Source organism: Zosterops lateralis (genome assembly GCF_965231275.1).
Source record: "Zosterops lateralis genome assembly, chromosome: 6".
Taxonomy (NCBI): domain Eukaryota; kingdom Metazoa; phylum Chordata; class Aves; order Passeriformes; family Zosteropidae; genus Zosterops; species Zosterops lateralis.
Genome location: NC_139761.1, coordinates 32,517,459 through 32,538,851, shown reverse-complemented (window position 1 = coordinate 32,538,851; position 21,393 = coordinate 32,517,459). Strand labels below are relative to the sequence as shown.

The 21,393-nt window shown below is 38.5% G+C and overlaps 2 protein-coding genes across 10 annotated transcripts in view; both read left to right on the top strand.

Moving 5' to 3' along the window:
* GPR176 (G protein-coupled receptor 176) overlaps positions 1-15,271 on the top strand; it is a gene marked incomplete at its 5' end in the record, with an annotated part of 31,905 nt that extends 16,634 nt beyond the window's left edge. The window contains 4 exons of one of the 3 annotated variants that reach the window (XM_083864492.1): positions 719-771; positions 3,263-3,301; positions 10,067-10,319; positions 11,226-15,271. In XM_083864492.1, the coding sequence (XP_083720618.1) occupies positions 10,075-10,319; positions 11,226-12,336 (1,356 nt within the window). In that variant the 3' untranslated portion in view covers positions 12,337-15,271. Of the gene's footprint in view, positions 1-718; positions 772-3,257; positions 3,302-8,179; positions 8,248-10,066; positions 10,320-11,225 lie in introns of those variants that run through there. The other 2 variants (XM_083864493.1, XM_083864494.1) reach the window with 2 other exon arrangements.
* Positions 15,272-18,418: 3,147 nt separating this feature from the next.
* The window catches only part of FSIP1 (fibrous sheath interacting protein 1), a gene marked incomplete at its 3' end in the record, with an annotated part of 67,044 nt that continues 64,069 nt past the window's right edge, over positions 18,419-21,393 (top strand). For 3 of the 7 annotated variants that reach the window (XR_014590415.1, XM_083863932.1, XM_083863930.1), the window contains exons 1-4: positions 18,635-18,995; positions 19,557-19,679; positions 20,015-20,198; positions 21,022-21,171. Coding sequence is in view for 6 of the 7 variants with exons in the window: in XM_083863932.1 (XP_083720058.1) it covers positions 18,969-18,995; positions 19,557-19,679; positions 20,015-20,198; positions 21,022-21,171 (484 nt within the window). Of the gene's footprint in view, positions 18,429-18,632; positions 18,996-19,556; positions 19,680-20,014; positions 20,199-21,021; positions 21,172-21,393 lie in introns of those variants that run through there. The other 4 variants (XM_083863933.1, XM_083863935.1, XM_083863931.1 and 1 more) reach the window with 4 other exon arrangements.

The window sequence follows — 21,393 nt, the reverse complement described above, 5'->3', positions numbered from 1 at the left end:
AAGATATGTTTTATCAATGCATATAAATATCTTAAGGGCAGATGTCAAGAGGATGGGGCCAGACTCTTTTTAGTGGTGCCGAGTAACAAGACAAGGGGTATAAATTGAAAGACAGGAAATTACATCTGCATATGTGGCAAAACTCCTTTACTTCGAGGATGACAGAGCACTGGAACATTCTGCCATGAGAGTGTGGAGTCTCCTTCTCTGGAGATATTCAAAACCTGTCTGGATGTGATCCTCTGCAACCTGCTCTGGGTGAACCTGCCTTACCAGGGGGTTGGACTGGATGATCTCCAGAGGTCTCTTCCAACTCCAACCATTCCTTGAAACAACCGAAATGTTGTCCATATCAAAAATAATGCATGGTTAAGAAAAACTAAATCTTTGATTGCTTCTGAAAGGTTTCATCTGAAAGTTATCAAAACCACTTTGGTAAGGAAGAATTCAGTCTTTCATGTGCAACAGCTTAAATTGACCAAGACCAGGTATAAAAGCAGATGTGGTTTGTACTGCCTCTATCTGATGTAATATTGTTACTATGGTTTAAGAATTGCTGTCAGTGGTGTCCTTGTTTTATCCATACACGACATTTTTTTAACATTCTTTTAATAAGGCATTCTTGCTTTATTTTTTTCTGCTGATGCTTTCACACATATTTGCTTCTGTTTGCATTTCATTCACACTGATCTTGGTATTTCTGTTGCAGGTCTCCACAGACAAATCCCTAAGTGGCTCAGGAAAGGATCCACTACTATTTCTTGTATTAAGGTCACGAGTTGAAGTATGCTAAAGCCCCTGTAGTTAAATAAACAAGAGCTTTTTCTTTGTCTCTGCTATCTTGGAAGACCTTTTGGATTTGTCAAAGTGATTTTTGAGGGACTATTAAAGTATGCAATCCTTATCTTGCTCTTCATATTCCCCCTGAAGGTACAAAGTATGTCCATGTTTGTTTTTAAGGTAACAAGTCTAATTATGTAGTTATTACTGAAAATATTGCATTCAGGCCATGGAGGTGCAACCTGAAGAGTTTTCATGTGTTAATGACACATTTTAGTCCCTTAATGGAAGAGCTGAAATCACTATAGATATTTGGCATATGTTTTTGTTGCTACTTCATATGCTGAAGTCAAGAGAAATTGCTGGATTGTTTTTACTTTCTGCTTGTTTCCATGTGGCCTAGAGAGATAGGAAACATTTTCACCTGCTGATAATGGATGACTCAGTACAAGAGAGGAGCAATTACATAAATGTGCCATCCAAGCATTCCCAACCAGTGTGACATGGTAGTTTTTATAGGAAAGCAAAAGGGAAAAAATGTGTGAGAAATGTAAAAATACAAAAGATGAAATATAACTAATACATGCCTTGGTTTATAGCAGTAAATGGGAGGAATGTTTAATAAGCAGAGGTCAATGATGCAGCAGCTAACATCTTGGTTATTTGTGGATTTGCTGCCTGTGTCACATGAAGAAATGTAGTTTTAGAGACGGCTGCAGAGAGCAGATACAAGAATTGTGGAAAGCTTTGCTAATGAGCATGTATTTGTATATGTGTGTAGGAAAGCATAGCAAGCTGTAAGTGATTTGATGCACCCACTTGCGGATTTGCCCCAGTCAGACAAGTCATTGTCTGTGTCCTGTGTATCCTCTTTGGTGGAAGAGGTAGGACATGCACATATGGAGCCTCTCTCTCATTTCTGCTGGAGGCTGCTGTTTTTTACAGGGTTAGCTATATGCTGCATGTGTCTTAGGTTAATTTAAATTTTTACATGCATATGGCTAATACATGATTTACCTTATCAGGTTATACATATATATATAGGAAGACATTGAATTATTTTTTAGTTTAGAAAATAAAACTAGAAACTAATTTTATATTTTATTATTCCAACTTTTAATCATTTTTTTCATATTGAAATCAGTTTGATTGTAATATGCCAAGAGGCCCAAAAACTCCATTTGCCAGCAAAGAGATTCTGTTCAGCTGCATCTATCAGCAAAACACAAGTTTAAAATTAAATACTGCCTGCAGATGATTGATGAGGGAGTTTGCGTCATCAGTACATGATAAGTCATGCATTGCTGCACTAGTGCAACGTAACACACAGCAAAGTAATGGCAATGTTATGGCAGGTTTCAGGATACATTATCTTCTGCTGTGTCCAGAAATTTACGGAGTTCAAATATGGATGTCTACTTGTATTTCTAGACTAGAGAGGAAAAGGAGATTTAAAGCAAAAATGATCATGTTCTCTTCCTTTGCCAGTATGGCAGTCATCTGGATTATTGGATAACAAAAAGTTAAAAATGCTTTCCACACATCAGGGGTGTATTTGGGGTGACTGATAGGCAGTTTTACAGCTGACCTTACTATCAGAACTATTTTGCTGCCAGACAGTGTCCAGACCTAGAATTAAAAAAAAAAACAACCAAAAACCTAACCATACTCTTAAGGTCAACAAAAATTTAAATGTTTCTTCAGTTTTTGTATCTTAATCTGGTCCCATTTCTGGTAAATCAATCCTGGGCACTTGCATGTTTCTCTGGATTCTAAGCCATCAGTCCTAATGAGCTGTATTCCTGGCTTTTTTTAATTGAATGGAAGTGTTAAGTACTAATATTAATTTTTTTCAGTGTTTCCTGTGAAGGCATTTGAAGATTGAAAAGTTGAGGCCCATTTCAATGAGCCCAGTGTTATTCTGGGTTTACCAGTGCTGTTTTACAGAGAATGGACCTGTGAACTGTGTTTTGCTGGGAGGATTTTGAGCAAAGAAAAGGGAATTCAGTTATAAAAAGAGTAAAAGCAAGCAGACTGGGAGTGGACAATACAGAAGTCCAATGGTTGAGTTCTGTGGCAAACTACAAAAAAATAAGGGCGAAGAAATCTAGGGAGAGTCTCTGTCAACAATGGATTCTACAAGATAAATGCTTGATCAAAAAGATCTAAAATTATACTTCATGTCCCAGTATATTTTAAAAAAAAAAACAAACCAAATCAAACCAAACCCCAATTCTTGCATTCTGTCAGGCCAGAAATGTCACCATCATCTTAACAGTGAATCACTCTGCCTGCCCAGAGTTACCCCATGGGAACACTTCTCTTTGACAGATGGGATAAATCTGATTTGGTTCCATAAATTCATATTTCTTCAGAGAAATGCCACACTTTGGGAACTAAATAGAATATTTTTCCATGTAATTTTTTAATAGTATTTGATTTAGGATCATACTGATTTTGTTTATAACTCCTGGTCTTTCAGATGTGTGTCAGAGTCCCCAGATCTACTTTCTTATTCCTTGTAAGTATTACTTGAGTACCTTTACAGGGCTGGGAGCAGTGGAGAGAACCATTCATTGCAGTCAGCTGGCAGGGAGGGAAAAAAGCTTATTTCTAAATATAATGCAAATTAATCCCACTGCACAGGATGTATTAGGCATATGTAATTCCTGTCTGAAAATGTCTGTGTTTGAAAAGTGAAGAGCAAATATGCCCAGCTGGTGACCTGGTGGAGGTTGCATGGCAAAACTATATAAAAAAATAAAATTTTGTTTCTAGTAAACTGGCACTTGGAGAAAGGGAAGCACTGGCAAACTAATGCAGTAATGACATCAGATCTTTCTTGGTTCTATAGAGCAAAAAAAATGTCACAGGACTGTGGGGTAGGTCCAGGAATAATTTCTGATCTATGAAATAGCTGTTAGTGTGCTATCTTTCAGCTACAAACTCCCTAATTTCAATTGTAATGGGGGATGAAAATTGGTGCTAATGGGTAGGAATTTTTTTTAAATCAAGAGTGCAAGATAGCCTCAATTTCCAAAGATAAAGTCTATCTTCCAATAACTAGTAATTACCACAGGCTTTTAAAAATTTGCTCTCTGTTGAGTGTAATTCATTTTAAATTGTATATATGTCCCATTTTTTCCTCAGTAAGCAAACCAGGGAAAAACAGCTACCCAGTAATTTAGTAAAATTAAAATTTTCCAGTTGGTTGTATAGGCTGCATAGATCTCACATATTCCACTATACTACAATATGGCAGAACAACTAATTTATTTTATAAATTTTGTCTGAAAATCCTGAGTGAACAACTAGAAAAATTCTGGATGCAGAGAAAATAATTTTGCATAAGCATGATATTGTTGGACCATATCTGCCTTGCATTCTGGTCTGGTAGCATTTTGTATAAGGGTGGATGTAAGGGTGAAGGCAGGAGAGAATAAGGTTCTGAACAGCACAAGAGGTCATCCAGTTGAGTGGGGAAGGTGAGAAGTTACTCCTGTCAGCTGTTGATGGTGGAGCAGCTTCCAGTCGCAGCCATTCTGTGATTCTGTGATAAATGTACACATTTCTTCAAGCTGTGTAATCCAAAATATATCCTGATATATCCATATTCCTTCTGGAAATGGATACGTAAACATACATATTAATAAGAAGAGTATTTGATACCTACCTGTCACAGGTGCCAGAAATGTTTCCTAATTAACCACTTTTTTTGAGTACGGTTTGTCAGAGTAAGTTCTGTGAAAAACACTTTTCTCTAACTACTTTGAAAAACAATAATAAATAGTATTGGAGAGGTGGGAATTTAATCACTCTGATGTTTCAACAAGAGAATTTTTTCCGTTCATCATGTTCATAGAAACTGACTTCTTTAGTTTTTAATGAATGATTTTATTGGCTAAGCCTAGTTTCTAACCTTTTTTGTGACTTCCTGATTTGTTTTTTCATAAAGAAGGCTGCCAGCTCCTTCCCTGTGACAATGCAGGGAGTGTGGGTGGGGTACACAGAGGCTCTCTGCTAGGAAGGATGGCTGGATTCCTGGAATCCTGCTATGGAGGGAAGTGAGCAAGCAGAGGATGGCAGGTTGTGAGGAGGAGGATTTTGCTGGAGTGTGTACTTTGTTTTGATTCAGTTGTGTGCTGATTAAAGTTAACAAAAATGTAAGATGGAGGTCATACCCAGCTAATGGATTGAGTTCCATGAATTAACCGACAAAGAGCAGTATTTTTTGTTGTTGTTGTTGTTTGGATGACTGCATGGCAAATGCATTTCTTCAGATAACTGCCTCTGGTTTCCATGGTGATCTTACTTCTGCTTGTTAAAGGTATTTTTAAGACTCCTTCACATTATTTGAAGTATTGCTAAAAGCTAGTACTTCAGGACTATCTCAGCTGTTGATGCCTGCATCAACATGTTGCATCTGTCAGTGAAATTCAAGGAGTACAAATTGGAAGAGGAGCAAAAGTAATTTTTGCTGTTTTGAATCAGACTAATATCCTCTGATAACATTTCATGGTTAAAGAATGTTACTGTTTGCAGATTCAGTAAACTTGAACCACAATAAAGGCGAGAAGGATTTCTGGGCAGCATGCTGATGAACCATTGTATTTACTTTCTCAGTGTACCGTGCAACTTAATGTACAGTGTGGCTGCTTATCTATGATGTTTCTCAATTAAAAAAAAAAAAAACAGTAGGGAATGACTGGAAACAACCATCTTTTCTATTTCATACAATAGAGTTGGTATATAGTATCTGGAGATTATTGAATGTTGATAGTTATGATAATATTAGGATAAAATGAACTCTGACTTGGCAGGCTTTAAACATGTTTCTAATGTGAAAAGAGCTGCTTCTTATGCAGTGGTTACCTTTAATATTTCACATTTTTTTTACTTGGAGAAGTGGTCAAAGGCACAGATGAGCTCCTTATGGGGAGCAGCTGGGGTCACTTGGTTTGTTCAGCTTGGAGAGAAGGCAGAGGGGTGGCCTCATTTCAGTCTACACCTTCGTCCAGGGACGCAGCAGAATGGGAGGTGCTGATCTCTGGTGATCAGCAATGGGACATTAGGAAATGGAATCAAGGTGCATCAGGGGAAGCTCAGATGAGACATTAGGAAGAGGTTCTTCACTGAGAGGCTGATTGGTCACTGGAACAGGCTCCCCAGAGAAGTGGTCACAGCACCAACCCTGACAAGGTTAGGGAGTGTCTGGATGATGCTCTTAGTCATAGGGTTTAGTTGTAGGCAGTATTGAGGGAGCCAATGAACCTCACTGGGCCCCCTCCAACTTTAGCTATTCTATTCTAAGCTTGATTTTTATGTCCTGCTTAGGCAGTCTGTGTACTGAGAAGGTTGTCAAATAATGTCAGGTGTCATAAGAGTTTTATGTAGACACAGCTCACTCTCTGAGAAAGATATGAGCAAAGATATGCTTTTCACTTTTAAATTAAAAACACTTTCTCTGTCTGCATTAGTGGTGGAACTTGGCAGTGTGAGATATGCTTTGTGACGTGATCATTTTAAATGACACTCATGTTCCTGACAGTATTGGCATAGGAAATTGCAAGATGCTGCATTTTCCAGATGCTTGTTCACTCCAGTTTTTCTTGGATGCCTCCCAGCTAACCAGGACAAACCCCATGGGAAGTTTGGATCCAAGGTTTTGTAGCTCTAGACCAGTTACCCAGCAGAAACTCTTCTGAAAGTAACCTATGGTAGAAAATGACAGCTTTGCCCACTGTGAGGATGTGCAACAGCCCAGTACAATTGTAACCTAAGGAGAACAAATTTTTCCCAGGTTCATCAGTGAATGACTAAAACATGGAGAGTGGAAAAGAGCACACTGGGGAAAGATTCAGAGCACAATTGCTTGTTCAGTTGCCTTGTTGCCTGGAACAGTGTTATCCTCTTCCATGGAAAGGAGTTGCTGTGGAAAATTGAGGACAATGAGATGGGAAATGTTTGCAGTTTTGTTCCAAAGCTTCTTATATTTAATGCCACACAGAGTTTCTGGTGTAATTTTTCCTCTGCTTTGGGATGCACGAAGGGAAATACTTGATTTTAAAGCATCAGCACAAAGATCTACTAGACTATACTAAAGCTGCTCTGGTTCATTAGAGCAGTTTATTTAATATATAAATCATAGCTGCAAATGAAAAAATAATGTTTCCCTGAGGGATATTATTCCCTGAGTAATCTTCCAGTGTCCCAAGTGGACACTTATGCCTGTTTATTCTTTTTTGCCTTTCAGGCTCTAATTTCATTTTATCTTCAAGAGTTTCAAGAGTTCCTTCTCGTCTTTGAACCAATACTTTATTTTGCACTTCATTCTTCCCATTTAACATCAGTCAGAACCAGAGCTAATTTAATTTCCTTGTGACTCTCTGCATAAATGACAATATGACATAATTTGTAGAAGTAATTCAACAGCTGAGCATGTGGAGTCTTGAATGAAGCTCCTCTGCAGGACCCTGAAGAGTAGCTCAGTATTTCTCTAGAGGCTTCTGAGGTATTAATGAGAACACTTCTGAAGTATTAATGAGAACACTTCTGATTTCTTTTGGTTTTCCATTCTTCATTTATATTAATTCTAATGAAGCTGAAACTTGCTTGGGAATTAATGTTATAAAATCAATGCAATTGAAACTAGATGAAAGATCTAAATTCATTTAAAACAAACAAACAAAAACACACACAAAAAAGCCTGTTTTCTCCCATCTCCAGGGCATTGTAAAAATATATTAATATTGCTAGAAGCACTTTCTAACAGCTGGAGAGTTGAAGATATTCTTGAAAACAAGTGGTTTGATTAACTGAGTATCCCCTAACAACTTAGAAAGCTTTAAATACAACTGATTGAATACTGCCTGAGGAATAGACTGTTGAGCACCTGCCAAAACCAGGTGATGATTCCTTTCTTTAAAATACATCAGATAGTAGAGATGTAACTCGATATTTTGTCAGTATCAAAAAGGAATTTACGTAAGACACATGGCACAATATACAGAAAATTGAATCCCAAATGACATTCAGGTACTACAGGCTGAAATAGGAGGTCCGTGAGGTAGATTTTAAAATTAATATTGCATGTTTCTGTTGAAACAGCACTTCTTATCAAGAAGAAAAACTAGACTTTCTGCTAGCTCTTGGTACTTGCTACTTGGTATACATATTGGCCATGTGAACAAGAATATGATTTTGCTGGTATTTTACATGGGCAGCCATAGGAAAACTCTAATTGGCACATAAAAGCTTGGGGGTTTTTATTTATTGGAGGAAAAATCAAGGTGAAGAATGATAATGTCAACAAAGAGAAGTGTTGGGGGACTGCAGCTGCTTTTTCATATCTCAGTCAGCAGCTTAAGATGCTGTTTTTTCTCATTATGTCCATTTGTAGGTAACCTACAAAAACGCTAACATATCTGCCACATAAATCAATTACACTTCAACTCAAAAGAACTTCTGGTAAGTGTCAACAATAAAGAGTATCTACAACGTGGCTGTTGATATGGTCTGCAGTAAGAACAGTTTAACTTTGCTTGGGGGTGGGAAGCTAAACTCTACTTTGCATGCTGTCCAGAGAATAAATGGAGTTGTCTTGTCAAGCAGTATTTGTATGCTGGTAGCTATGCTTTGACTGATCTGGTGGTACTGCAGAGTAGAGCTTTGGAAGAAATAAAATAAAGGAGAAAATATGTCTGTGAAGTCAGGTTTGGAAAACTGGGACCAGGTTACACGATGTTGTTAGATGATGTTACATGAGTATGCCCCCCTCAGCTGTGGTAGCAGAGATCTCTGGCTCCACAGATCAGAGGGCTGAAGCACTTAATCTAGACAGGCTAAAGAAGTTGGGGGTGTTGAGCCTGGAGAAAAGGCTCCAGGGAGACCTCATTGCAACCTTCCAGTACTTCAAGGGGGCTGCAAGAGAGCTGGCTGGAAAGGAATTTTTTACAAGAGCATGTAGTGATAGGACAAGGGGAAATTTAAGCTGAAAAAGGGCAGGTTTAGTTTAGATATTAGCAAGAAATTCTTTACTATGAGGGTGGTGAGGCACTGGAACAGGTTGCCCACAGACACTGTGGATGCTTCTTCCATGGATGTGTTCAAGGCCAAGTTAAATGGGACTTTGAGCAACCTGGTCTAGTGGAAGTTGTCCCTGCCCATGACAGGGGGACTGGAACAAGATGATCTTTAAGGTCCCTTCCAACCCAAACTATTCTATGATTCTGTGATCTTTCTAAAGACAGGTTTTTAAAGGAGAGAAAATTCTGTGAGTTTTATGGTATCTTGATATGCATTAGAAAGGGCCCATGCTGTAAGAATAGAACACTTAATTTGTGCTTACTCTTGTGCTGTTGCTGTGTAAGACAGAATCATAGGGAAATTTGTGATGGAGAACTCGTGTCTGTCATTTCTTTCTGAGGTTTGGATGGAATGCAATGATAAGGGAAAAATACTGTCATAGCTGATCCTGGTTTTTTCCGTACTTCCGTTTCACTGCTATCCATGCACCCTGTTCAAAACAAGTGTGTAGAGCTTGAATAGCTGAATCAGCAGGTTGCATTCTGTGTATACTTCTGTGAAGTTATGTGCATCAAGTCTTTTTTTCTGTTCTGCTTGTCCCATTTGTTTTGTTATTATGTACGTAAAGAATGTCTTGGGGGAGGGGGGAAAGGTAGATTTCTTCTGGATGTGACTTTACACAGGCCTGTCTGTGCCATTGAAGAGGTCAGTGAAAAGAAAACCAAGCTGTTGTGATCCACTTACAAACAGATTAAAACTATATACCTATATTTTAATTTTAATTGTATCTGTATTTACTTAGTGATTTTTTATCTTTAAAAAAGAATTCTGTACTATTTATTAAATATTAATATATATAAATATAATATGAACACTTTAGCCAGATTCTGTATTTGAATACTCAGGATGGACCACTTAATACAGGAATCAACAACATAAGTATGTAAAAATATGGTTTGGATAGTTTTGTTAGGCCTCTGAAATTGCCTAATTCATTCATTACTAGAAGCTAGGCAGGGATAGCTGAGGTATAATTGTTTTTAGCCTTTTGATTCATAAAGCCACTAGCTCTTACAGACTTCCTAATCTGAGCAGCATGATGATCCAAATCACCAATACCTGGCAAACGCCAAACAATTATTTTCATTTGCAGTACTACTAGGGAACATTCAAATCTTTTAAGAATATTGTTATTGGGACCTTGGGTTTGTTGTTTGTTTTTCTGTTTTCCTTTTTTTATGCTTCTTATCTCTACTCACAGGTAACATCATGGTGCTGTGGTCAACTTGCAGAACATCGCTACTTAAATCTGTAACAAATCGGTTCATTAAGAATTTGGCCTGCTCGGGGATCTGTGCCAGCCTAGTCTGTGTGCCTTTTGACATTGCTCTTAGTGCCAGTCCACACTGCTGCTGGTGGATCTATTCGATGCTCTTCTGCAGAATTGCCAAGTTTCTTCACAAAGTCTTCTGCTCAGTGACCATCCTTAGTTTTCCAGCCATTGCTCTTGACAGGTAATGGGGAAAATTTGCCATGATCCTGGATTTTTCTTTCTTCTTTCTCCATTTGTCTTGATAAATGTGGTATCACTATCTGTAATGCACACCAATGTTGCCTCTGGAACAGCATATCATTTACCCTTCTCCAAGAAAACTTGTGATCTGCCTCACAAAAAGGACAAACTCCTACCACTTATAATGATAACTGTGAAAAGATAAGTCTGTTATGAAAACTCTGTGAGCTTAAAATTCACAGCAGTACTCCAGTAGTAAACAATCAATCAACATCTGAAATTTGAAGTGCATTTCTTTTTTTAAATGCACAGAGCATGTTCAGTGGTTCAGTGGCTTTTGCTCAGGGTTTGCCAACCACAGCTTGTGCAAAGCAAAACACCACCGTACTTCCAATAGATGGATATATGTAATTTGTGACCAACAGCTTTTTCCAAATATCCAGGGGAAATCTGTTATAAAGGAACTTTAAAAATTATGAGTCTGGCCTTTGAATGTGACATGTGCCTCCATCATGTCTGTTGAAATTTTGAGTGTGTGCAATGTATTGTCTAGTTTAAAAGTAAGTAAATGGTGAAATCTTCAAAATAATACTCATATGCATCAGCCAAAGTGATGTACTGAAATAAATTTTCACCACCAAAAAAGTGATCTTGACACTTAAATATTCATTTTTTTTCTACAGAGAGACCTGCAAAGGCAGAATTTTTGGGAAGCTTTTTGTGTTGGTTTTGTTGTTGTTGTTGTTGTTGTTGTTGTTTTCGTTGTTGTTGTTGTTGTTTTCTTTCATAAACAGGTAGTCAATTGGCAACCTAGTTAGGGATTTGGAGCATTATGCTCAGATGGCTCCTGAGAGGTTTCTCATAAGCAGTATGTGCACAAAAATAATTTTTTTTCTTTTTTTGACAGATACTACTCTGTTTTATATCCGCTGGAAAGAAAAATATCTGATGCAAAATCCCGAGACCTGGTTATCTATATCTGGGCCCATGCAATAGTAGCCAGCATTCCAGTATTTGCTGTGACCAATGTGTCTGATATTTATGCCATGTCCACTTGCTCTGAATCTTGGAGTTACTCCCTTGGCCACCTGATATATGTCATCATCTATAATATCACCACTGTGATTGTACCGGTGGCTGTGGTATTTCTCTTTATGATTCTTATTCGCAGAGCGCTGAGCGCCAGCCAGAAGAAAAAAGTTATCATAGCTGCATTAAGGACCCCTCAGAATACAGTTTCCATCCCATATGCCTCCCAGCGAGAAGCTGAGCTCCACGTCATGCTGCTTTCCATGGTTATGATATTTATCTTCTGCAGTGTCCCCTATGTGACTTTGGTGATTTACCAGACCATACTCAATATTTCAGATATTTCGGTCTTCTTGCTTCTCACTGCTATTTGGTTGCCCAAGGTCTCATTGCTGGCCAACCCTTTGTTATTTTTGACTGTTAACAAATCAGTCCGGAAGTGCTTAGTGGGGACAATAGTACAGCTGCACCGAAGGTTTAGCAGGAGAAACATTGTCAGCTCGAGTGGTATTGCAGATGATAATCTGGAGCCCAGTGTCCATTCAGGAAGCCAGCTTCTGGAGATGTTTCATATAGGACAACAACAAATCTTCAAGCCGACAGAAGATGAAGAGAATGAGACCAAATCCATTGGCTCTGGTGACTTTCAACGGAAAGAAATTCCTACCGCCAGTTTAGAGCTAGGACAGACTTCGGTTCACAGGTTCATAACACCACAGACAGCTGCAGACTCTGCAGCTCAGGTGGCCCCAGCTGTGCCCACAGAAGCTGAGACAGTAAATGACAAGTATTCCATGCAGTTTGGTTTTGGACCCTTTGAGCTGCCTCCACAATGGCTCTCAGAAAACCGAAACAATAAGAAGCGACTCCTGCCGCCTTTGGGGAATACCCCTGAAGAGCTAATCCAGACAAAACAGCCTAAGTGTAAAGCAGAAAGAAAAGTCAGCAGAAACAATAAAGTCAGTATCTTTCCCAAGGTGGATTCTTAGTAAGAGCAGGAGCTTTAAGTGACAGAGAAAGGTCACTTTCTATTACATGTTTGATCCCATGGATCTTTATTATGTTGAAATTTGCTACAGCCAGATTTTTTTTTTTTGCCAAATATAAGTTAAACAAACAAACAAAAGAAAAACATATATACAAGTGTTCCTTATTAATATGAAATACTTAATGAAAATAATATATCAAATCCATATGGAACTTTGTAGTTTAATTTCTGAAATCCTAATGATGATATTTTGTTATTAACTTTCAAAAGAATGACTTACCAATGAATTTGGGAACTCTTTTTATGGCTGAATTATGGAAATATGGCAGTCAGTTTTCTGGGAAATGTTATGTTGTATTAAAATGGACTGGGCATCAAAGTAACTTAACAGGAAAGGCCATAGAGAGCAGAAAACATGCAGCATGGTAAGCCTTACTCTCCCACAAATAGACACAGCAAGATTCTACAGATTTCATTAATGAAGTAGGATGGACTATTAAGTGTATTTGTTTTCTGTTATGCGCATTTATTTGATCAGTGTTAAAATTTGCTGGATTTTTTTGCACAAATTAGTTACCAAGCATCTCCCAAAAATCTAAAATATTTTAAAACCGAAACCACTGTGTTTTGGCTTAAAACCTCCACAAAGCCAAGAATACCCAAATCATCCTGTGTGTTACACCTGAAAAAGACCTCCTTTTATAAAGATCCCACTTATATTCTTGTAGTTTTAAGTAAAAACTGGATTGGAGACCATGCAGGACAAATCCAACAAACTCCAATAAACAAATATGTATGTGCAAAGAATCCTGTGATAAAGGGCCTATACAAATGTCCCTAGTATGTATTAAGTAAGTAACGAAGCGGTAAGCCTTGAAATAAAAATAGCTGCTAGTGCACTCTGCTGTTTTCTTATGGGAAAGCTAGCAAATTAAAGAAATGGGTGTGAAATGCTAGTGGCCTTTCTCTGAGTGTGACAGTCTCAGTTTCTGAGTCTGTCTCTCACTCTCACACAGAGAGAGACTAACAGAGAGGGATTCTGAATGTTTCAGTGACAACTGAACTGTTGGATGAAGAAGCTGGCAACCGACCTCAAAAGGCCAAGGCTTATTAAGGCTGTTGCTCAATACTGCCAGAGGTAGAAAAGTTTTCCTTCTTTTTTCACAGATACAGATACCAATCCTCCTGCTCCACTTGTCTTGCAGAGCAGACCACCCAGTGTATGAACACAAGACTTTCAAATCTGGTGCCTAATTCCTGAGTGAGTCAGTCATGCCAACCCTGGTATCAGCTCAGCAGCCTTTCTGTGAGACTTCAGGCATTGTGCTGCAGCTTGCCTCTGCATTATCACAGGCATATTGTCTCATTTCTACTGAATGTGAACTTTAAACTGTGTCTGTGTTAGGTGACCTAAAACTATTGCAGCCGTGGCATTTTAGTTCTTGTTCAGTTTCAGGTAGTCTTTCATCTGCACTCACTGCAGATGAACTGTTATCTCTGTGGGTAGTTTTTAAAAAGCATAATCTCGTAACTCCTCTTTGCTCCTTGTGGTTTTCCTGTACTTCAGCCCTTTGCTGCATGCTGAACCTTTATCTGTGATTACTGCCTGTTTGTGAAAGTAGTTTTCTTTAAAGCATACTTTAAAAGGGACAAGGTGAAGAATCTTGACAAATTCACAGTAACTTACTAAAACCAAACAGCTAATCTTAAAAATGAGAAAAAAATTCTGCTAAAGCAGAATGTACCTTTTCTTTCTGTGACATGTTTGAAAGAAGTCACCAGCTTCTGAATGGGTCCAAGATTATGGATTTCTACAAGACATTAAAAGCAAATGTTTTAATAAAAGTGTATTTAAATAAACATGTATAAATAGTGTGTAAAATATGTTTTTCTCCATTTCCTCTTTGGTTTCAGTGCATTTCATTTCTTGCTAGTTCAAGAGCTTCTCAGCTTGGGAGTGAGGAACAGTCTTCAAGGGGTCCAGGTGGGTGGTGGGAGCCTGAGCTGCTCTTAGTTACAGAGATGAGAAAACAGACATTCAGCTTTCCTGAAATCAGACAGAAGAAAAATTCCAGAAAAAATTGGTCCTCTTGTGGCAGAGGTGGAGAATTACTACAGCATGTATTTTTTTTAAAGTGCCAATAAAAAGTAATTTAATGGAGTGCTTGCTTTTCCAAAACTAGTGAAAGAACAGATGTGATTGAGAAAATCTTGAAAACCTAAAAATCGAAGTAGGAATTGTAGTTTCCTTATGAATATTGGCTAAGTTTAACATTCATGTCCTGCTTACATATAGATACTACTCAAAATCTCTGAATTACTGATTACTGAATGTGGATAGAAGTTTACTCAGATCTGAACTCCTTTAAAGTAAGCAAACTTGGTTTTGTCCTTTTCAACTCTCATGTTGAATGAAACACCAATGATAAATTTAAACTGTTAAATTGTATAGAATCTTGTGTTATATCTGGAAAGCAAAGGGTTTGTGATGGGTTTTTCCTGTTGAGACAAAAATACCTCTTTCTTTCAAAAAAGAATACATGTAAACACTTTATTGTATTTTTAGCAGATTATATCCAAAGACATTAAAATCCTTCAGCAAGAAATTAACTACAGTGGTTTTCCATACCTCAGGAATTACTTGAGAATGTTTTTAGTCCATATTTCAACAATTTATCCATGTGGAAAAAATTAACAAAGGCACATCTTTTTATAGCAAAAAAACCCCAACCTGTATAAAACCCAACCTTTTTAATCTGTGTAAAATGCACAAACCAGCTTCTATGCTAGAATTGCCATCAGAAAACACTAATTCAGGAAACTCTGTGCAAGATGGAATATTTGACTTGTTTCATTTTTAACTCCATTTAAGACAGAAGTAGCTCATTACTGCAGCAGGACTCATTACTGCTGTGTCTTGGATTGTTGTTCAAATTATTCACCTGGACAAAATGTTTTCCAGTGTCCAACAAGGAAAAAAAATCAAGTGCTGTTATAAAATCACATTGAAGTTATGCAGAAGTGAGTTATGGAGTTTTTTTTTGGTCTTTTTGATTGTTTGTTTGTGGTCGTTTTTAACCACCACAGTATTAAGATAAATGTTTCTTTCTAGATTATTGAAAAACAAAAGTGAAATACAAAGCAAAGCCGTGGGAATTTAAGAAAAAAAAAGCCTGGGGTAATTTGGCCAGTGCAGATGGATTTAAAGACTACATGTTACTACTGGAGAATAAACTTGAAGGTAGGAAAGTTAGAAGCCATTATTCTAGCACTTAAGGGAAGAAAATAGAGCTCACATTAAACAAACGAGTAAATAGTTTAAAAAGGATGAAAAGACTACAAGGATAATGTCAATTTATTGCTCTGAGATATCCTTAAAAATATTGTTAAATTCAAAGAAACATCATGTAAAAATTAAAAAAACCTCAAACCCATATGAAATGAAAAAACAAAACTGTCCTTCCATACTAAGTAATGCTATGTTGATGGAATACTTAAAAACATGTATTTTGCTCTTCTCTATGAGGATAAAGTGGACTATTTTTAAAAGGAAGCATAAGAAATACCAAATGAGATCCAGTTCCTGAATATACATTTGTTAATGCAAACCAGGGTTTCTCCAGCAGCAGCTCTGCATCCCAAGGTTCCCTATGGCTAAGCATGGTGCACTGGGATGGTGATTTCCTCCAGAAACTCCTTTGTGCACATGACTTGACTAAGCAGTGTTATAACTTTTTGGCCTCCATTTCTGTAAAACCTTCTACATTTTGCCTGGTTCTCTTCCTAAGCCACAGAAGAAGGTCCTTGAGACACTTGCAGGATCACATATTTTGGGTTGCCTTGCACCTGTTTGGTTGCAAATTCCCAACACACTGCACCCCACAGCACCGAGAGATTTCAGCACAACATAGTCCATCTTGAGCTCCTGCTTCCCACACTCTGCTCTTGTCCTGCAGCAGAAGGTGTGGTAATGTGGAAGGCAGCTTTGTCAACACAGGAGCTTCTCCAGAGCAAATCAAAGGATCAATACCTGCCTTTAATAAACAATGGAAGATTTACCACGGACTCTGTCCTTAGTGTTTTAGTTTGGCCTTTCTCCCTCAGCTGGCAGGTTACTGTGCTGGATCACTATTGCTGATGGAGCACACTGCAGAACTCTACTCATCCTCACCAAGGGTTTCTGGGAAAATTTCAGTTCATGGCTCTTCGTCCTTGACTTGGCACATACCAGTCAAAAGATACTAATACATAATCACTTGTCCTTTGCAAGAAAAAGAGTCCATTTATTGCCCTAACCTTTAGAAGAATTAATACAGTAAATATTAGCTCTGCTTGTCCTAACCTGAGTTCTGGAACTGCTACAGTCTATGTTAGAAATATTGTCTTTGGTAAATAAAAGGTTTTTCAGGTGAGTACACAGAAATATATAAAAAATAATCAAAGGTAAATAACTAAAGAGCATTCAAAAAATCTTGATTTTTTTCTCCTCCAACATGTATGAGACAATTAAATAAAAGAGTTTTGATTACCTATTTGTGTATTAAAAGGCTTTTCAGAGGCAGAGCATGAAAGTAAGCAGAAATAATTGGGAACAAGTTCCCTGTATGTCCCCTGTTGTTTGTATTTCTTTTTGATTGGATCAGGAAAAAAAGGATAAATAAATTCTGTTACTATAACAACTGTGTTCTGAGTATCAAGACAGCTTGTCTAAATGTGATTTCATCATGTTATAACCTATCTTTTAGGATGAAAAACACATTTTTGAGTGCTTTTCTTGCTGTCCACTTCCTAGACACAAAGAGCTTTTTCTATTCCAACCTTATTTTTAAAATTGTCATACTTCAAAGAACTATCTAGTTTATGTTGGAACAAATTGACCGGTTCCTGGAAAGGCAAAACAAGAAAGCACATCCTTGATTCTGCTTTTCTTGTTCAAGCTTCACTCTAAGTACACCTATAACAGTATTTGAGATTATATAATATTTAATGTTATTAACAAAGTTCAGTCCTTATTGGAGAGGAAGACTCTTATGACCTGATCTACAGGATATGAGGTGAACTCCATGAACCTCTTCATCTCTGGCTCTTCCAGGACATACAGCAGATGATAAGACCAACTGTGGTTTGAGATATCCTTGCTAAGTCACTATTACTCAGTCTCAAGTGTGACAGCCTCATTGGAAAAAATACTGGGGCAATTACACCTGGCTGTTTGCCACACCTCATTATGCATAGCCAATGTAATTTCTGATACAGAAACCCTGCATTTTAGTTTAGGCCGTTCAAAATTGTCCATCCTACTGTTTTCTCATTGTCATTCCTGGCCTTAGATATCCAACTTGCACATCTAAACATGCATTCCTCTATTTTTTTCCTTACAATCCTCATCCTCACCGTCTGGAGAGCAGCACAGGATCCCAACACCACTCTGGTATTGCATTAGCCATCACGAGACCTGTTAAAATTTTAACATACAGAGCTCAGCACGCTTAGGGAGGGGGCAAAACCACACAGGGTTCACCAGTGCATTTGCTCTGTTTGTTTTCAGCTCTTAACTGCGAACCACATTTATTTAGTGTGTTGTTACTGCACTAAACACCAGGAAAAATTGTTCTCTAAGTGGCAGGAAAACACCACACACTGTAAGCACCAATAAAAGCCGTACTGCAGACCGCAATACACAACACCACCAGCTAAGTAAGATCTCTTTCGGCCCAAAAATTTGTCAAGCAAAACCTTAATTTGAACGAGGTGCATTTTGTTTCTTCATAAGAAACTGTTCCCGGTGAATTTGTGCTGCCAGTGAAAGGCTGATTTTGGACACACGGGCGTCAAAGGAAGCGGTAACTTTGCTTTCCTGTTGCTCAAAGGGGTGCAGCAGGAGGGGGCTCGGGAGAAGAGGCGGCCTGCGGGCAGCGCTCCTCTCCCAGGACAGAGGGGGCAGAGCCCGGCGGGGACAGGGAGAGCTCGGTCACCTCCGGATCCCGGGGCAAGGAGCGGGGACACAGCGGGAACGGCCCCGCACCTATCGCGAGACTTGGCCCTCCCGGTCGTCACGGCAACGGCGGCGGCGCCCGGTGCTGCCCTCCCGCGGTAAGGCCGGGCTCCTGCCTTCTGCCTGCCTGCCTGCTTTCCTGCCTGCCTTCCTGCCTTCTGCCTGCCTTCCTCCTTCCCTGCCTTCCTGCTTCCCTGCTTTCCTGCTTCCCTGCCTTCCTCCCTGCCTTCTGCCTGCCTGCTTCCCTGCCTTCCTCCCTGCCTTCCTGCTTCCCTGCCTGCCTTTCTCCTTCCCTGCCTTCCTCCTTCCCGGCCTTCCTGCTTCCTGCCTGCCTTCCTGCCTGCCTTCCTGCTTCCTCCTTCCCTGCCTTCTGCCTGCCTTCCTGCTTCCCTGCCTTCCTGCTTCCCTGCCTTTCTCCCTCCCTGCCTTCCTGCTTCCCTGCCTTTCTCCCTCCCTGCCTTCCTCCTTCCCTGCCTTCTGCCTGCCTTCCTCCTTCCCTGCCTTCCTGCTTCCCTGCCTTCCTACCTCCCTACTTTCCTCTCTTCCTTCCTTCCTGCCTGCCTCCCTTACACTGAAATAAAGACTTGTATTCACTCGAGCCTCCTGAGAATCGCCAGCCCGTGTCATAATGCACTGAGATGTCTAATTCCTGCGAATTCACACAGGTGTTTTTTTTTGGTTGTTTTTTTTTTTTTTTTTTTTTTTTTTTTTTTTTTTTTTTTTTTCAGAGTAATGTGCATGTCTGTGGTTTAAACTCAAAATTAAACAGAGGTTGGGAACGTGAATATTTAGACTGAGGAACTCCCCATTTGAACATAAGCAGCATCTTGCTGTTTTAGTTGTGTACAAGATGTGTCTAAAATGCCTCATTCTCTTGTTAGTGCTAACTTTGTCAGCCCAATGATTAAAAAAAAAAAAAAAAAAGAAGAACCATGATAATTCCCCAGTTGTGAGATTACTTGTAAGATGTATATAATTCAGAGTGTATTTGATAGTAAGCACGTTTGAATAATTTGGTTGACTTGATGATAAAATAGATATTTGTATGTATATTAAAAAGCACATACTTTAGTGGCAGGCTAAACTGGAAAAACCTCACAACATGGAGTTGCTAGAAAGCATTTGAAACTTACATGATCTATATGTGAAATATTGCAGGGCTTGTAGTGCTTTTATTATGAAGCTGTTAATTTGAAATGTTTTTGCTGTTTTCCCCCTGATTTTAGGTAACGATGGATATTACAAGTGGGAGCTTGGATGAAATTTCAAGGCCTACATCTAGCTCAAGACCTAAGTGTAGATCTTTAAATACATCTATAGAGTTAACATCAGAACCATGTTTGCAAAAGGTAATTTTTCTCTCCTTCAGCAGGTTAAAACCTCCATGCCTAATTCTTCATAGTAGAATGCTGAAGAAGTAATATTAGTTTCATATGTACCCTAGCCTGGCAATCCCAAATCTGAGAGTCTGGGGATTGATGAGTTTGAGAATTTGTGCGAAATCTAAGAAAGAGAGCTCTTTCTTAGTATCAGTATCAGGCCTGGAAATAGTTCTTTTATTTAAGAAGTACACTGCAGTATTGTACAGAGTTGTTGTCCTTTGTGATAGCATGTGAGTATTGTGATTATCTTGTTCACCCAAAACATTCCTGTTTTCATGGTGGCAATAATTTACATTTCCTAGGTTGATTCACCTGTCAGTTTGACTGATGGTTATCAGAGAGGCAGTCTAGAAGATTGCTGTCCAGCAGGAAAAAAAGGTGATGACAGAGATACGTCTGATGTCCAGGAAGTAAGAACAGATCAAGCAGTGGAGAATACGACCATCTCTCTTCAGAAGTGTCTGTGGAATCCTGACGAGTTGTCAGGTGGGAATGACTAAAACCCTCTTGTGTTGTGACTAGATCAAATGTCAAGTTTTTATAGTTCAGGTAAAATTCTACTGATGGATGGAATAGAGGTTGCAAATAGGCAAAATTCTGGAAAAGAAGATGTCAGAATCCATACCTTCACTTCTCTTCACTATTTGAAATCCACCTTTGAAAGAAATGTGTTATTACTGTCAGTGCAGTACAATAAATTTCTTGCGGCATCATAAGCTGTGATCTGGCTTAAAAGATCAGGAAAACCCATCTGTGTGTGTTCCATGGAATCATGTTAGAAAATGTTTTCATTAAGATGTTTTTATCAAGCTTTGCAGAGTAATCATGATCACTTGCTAGAAACATTGTATCCTAATAATAGTCCACCTGTCCAAAAGCCTGGAATTTCTGATTACAATTACAGAATTTAATGACTGAACAATGTTAATACTAATAAAATACTTTAAATATAAGTATGCAGTGTATAACTTTAATTGAAGCACTTGCAGAAGTGTTTAATGGCATTCTTCTGTCATTCTATAAATGGTAATGGATTAATTTTCTTGGGTGTCTGACTGTTTACAAATAGAGATGCCAAGGCCAGTAAGTGAAGCAGATGTTTGGATACCATCTTGAAATTTAGTTAAGATTTCATGACAGAACTGGGGCCAAAAGAAATCTCTTGATTCCTGCTCCTGTTTTTAACATGAGTTCTGGTGTACTAGGACATACTATTTTTAAAACTAATTCACTGCAAGGGCTCTGTGGTGATCCCTAATTGACAAAAATGTATGATTTATTTTGAAAGGCTTTTTCTTGTGTATTTCAGGATGTAGCTCTAATTCAGATTCTGGAGATGAAAGCAATGAAACACAAATGTTGAAATTCTGTGAACCTTCCCCAGGACAACCAAGCAATGCAAAATCAGATATTACTTTACAAACTTCAAAATCCTGTGAACCTAACCCAGGAAAACCAGGTAATGGAAAATCAGATAGTACCTTTCAGGTGTATAAAATGAGCAGTGCGATAAAACCTTTTCCTTTTCTTATTAATGCTTCTAAGAGAGTTTGTAATGGTTGTGTATTTGTGTGTATATTATGTAGTTATAAAAGAATACTATAAGTGGAATATGTATGTGAATTGTGCTATTCAAGGGGTATTGGATGAATTCTTTATTTAGAGATTGCTTTATTAATGG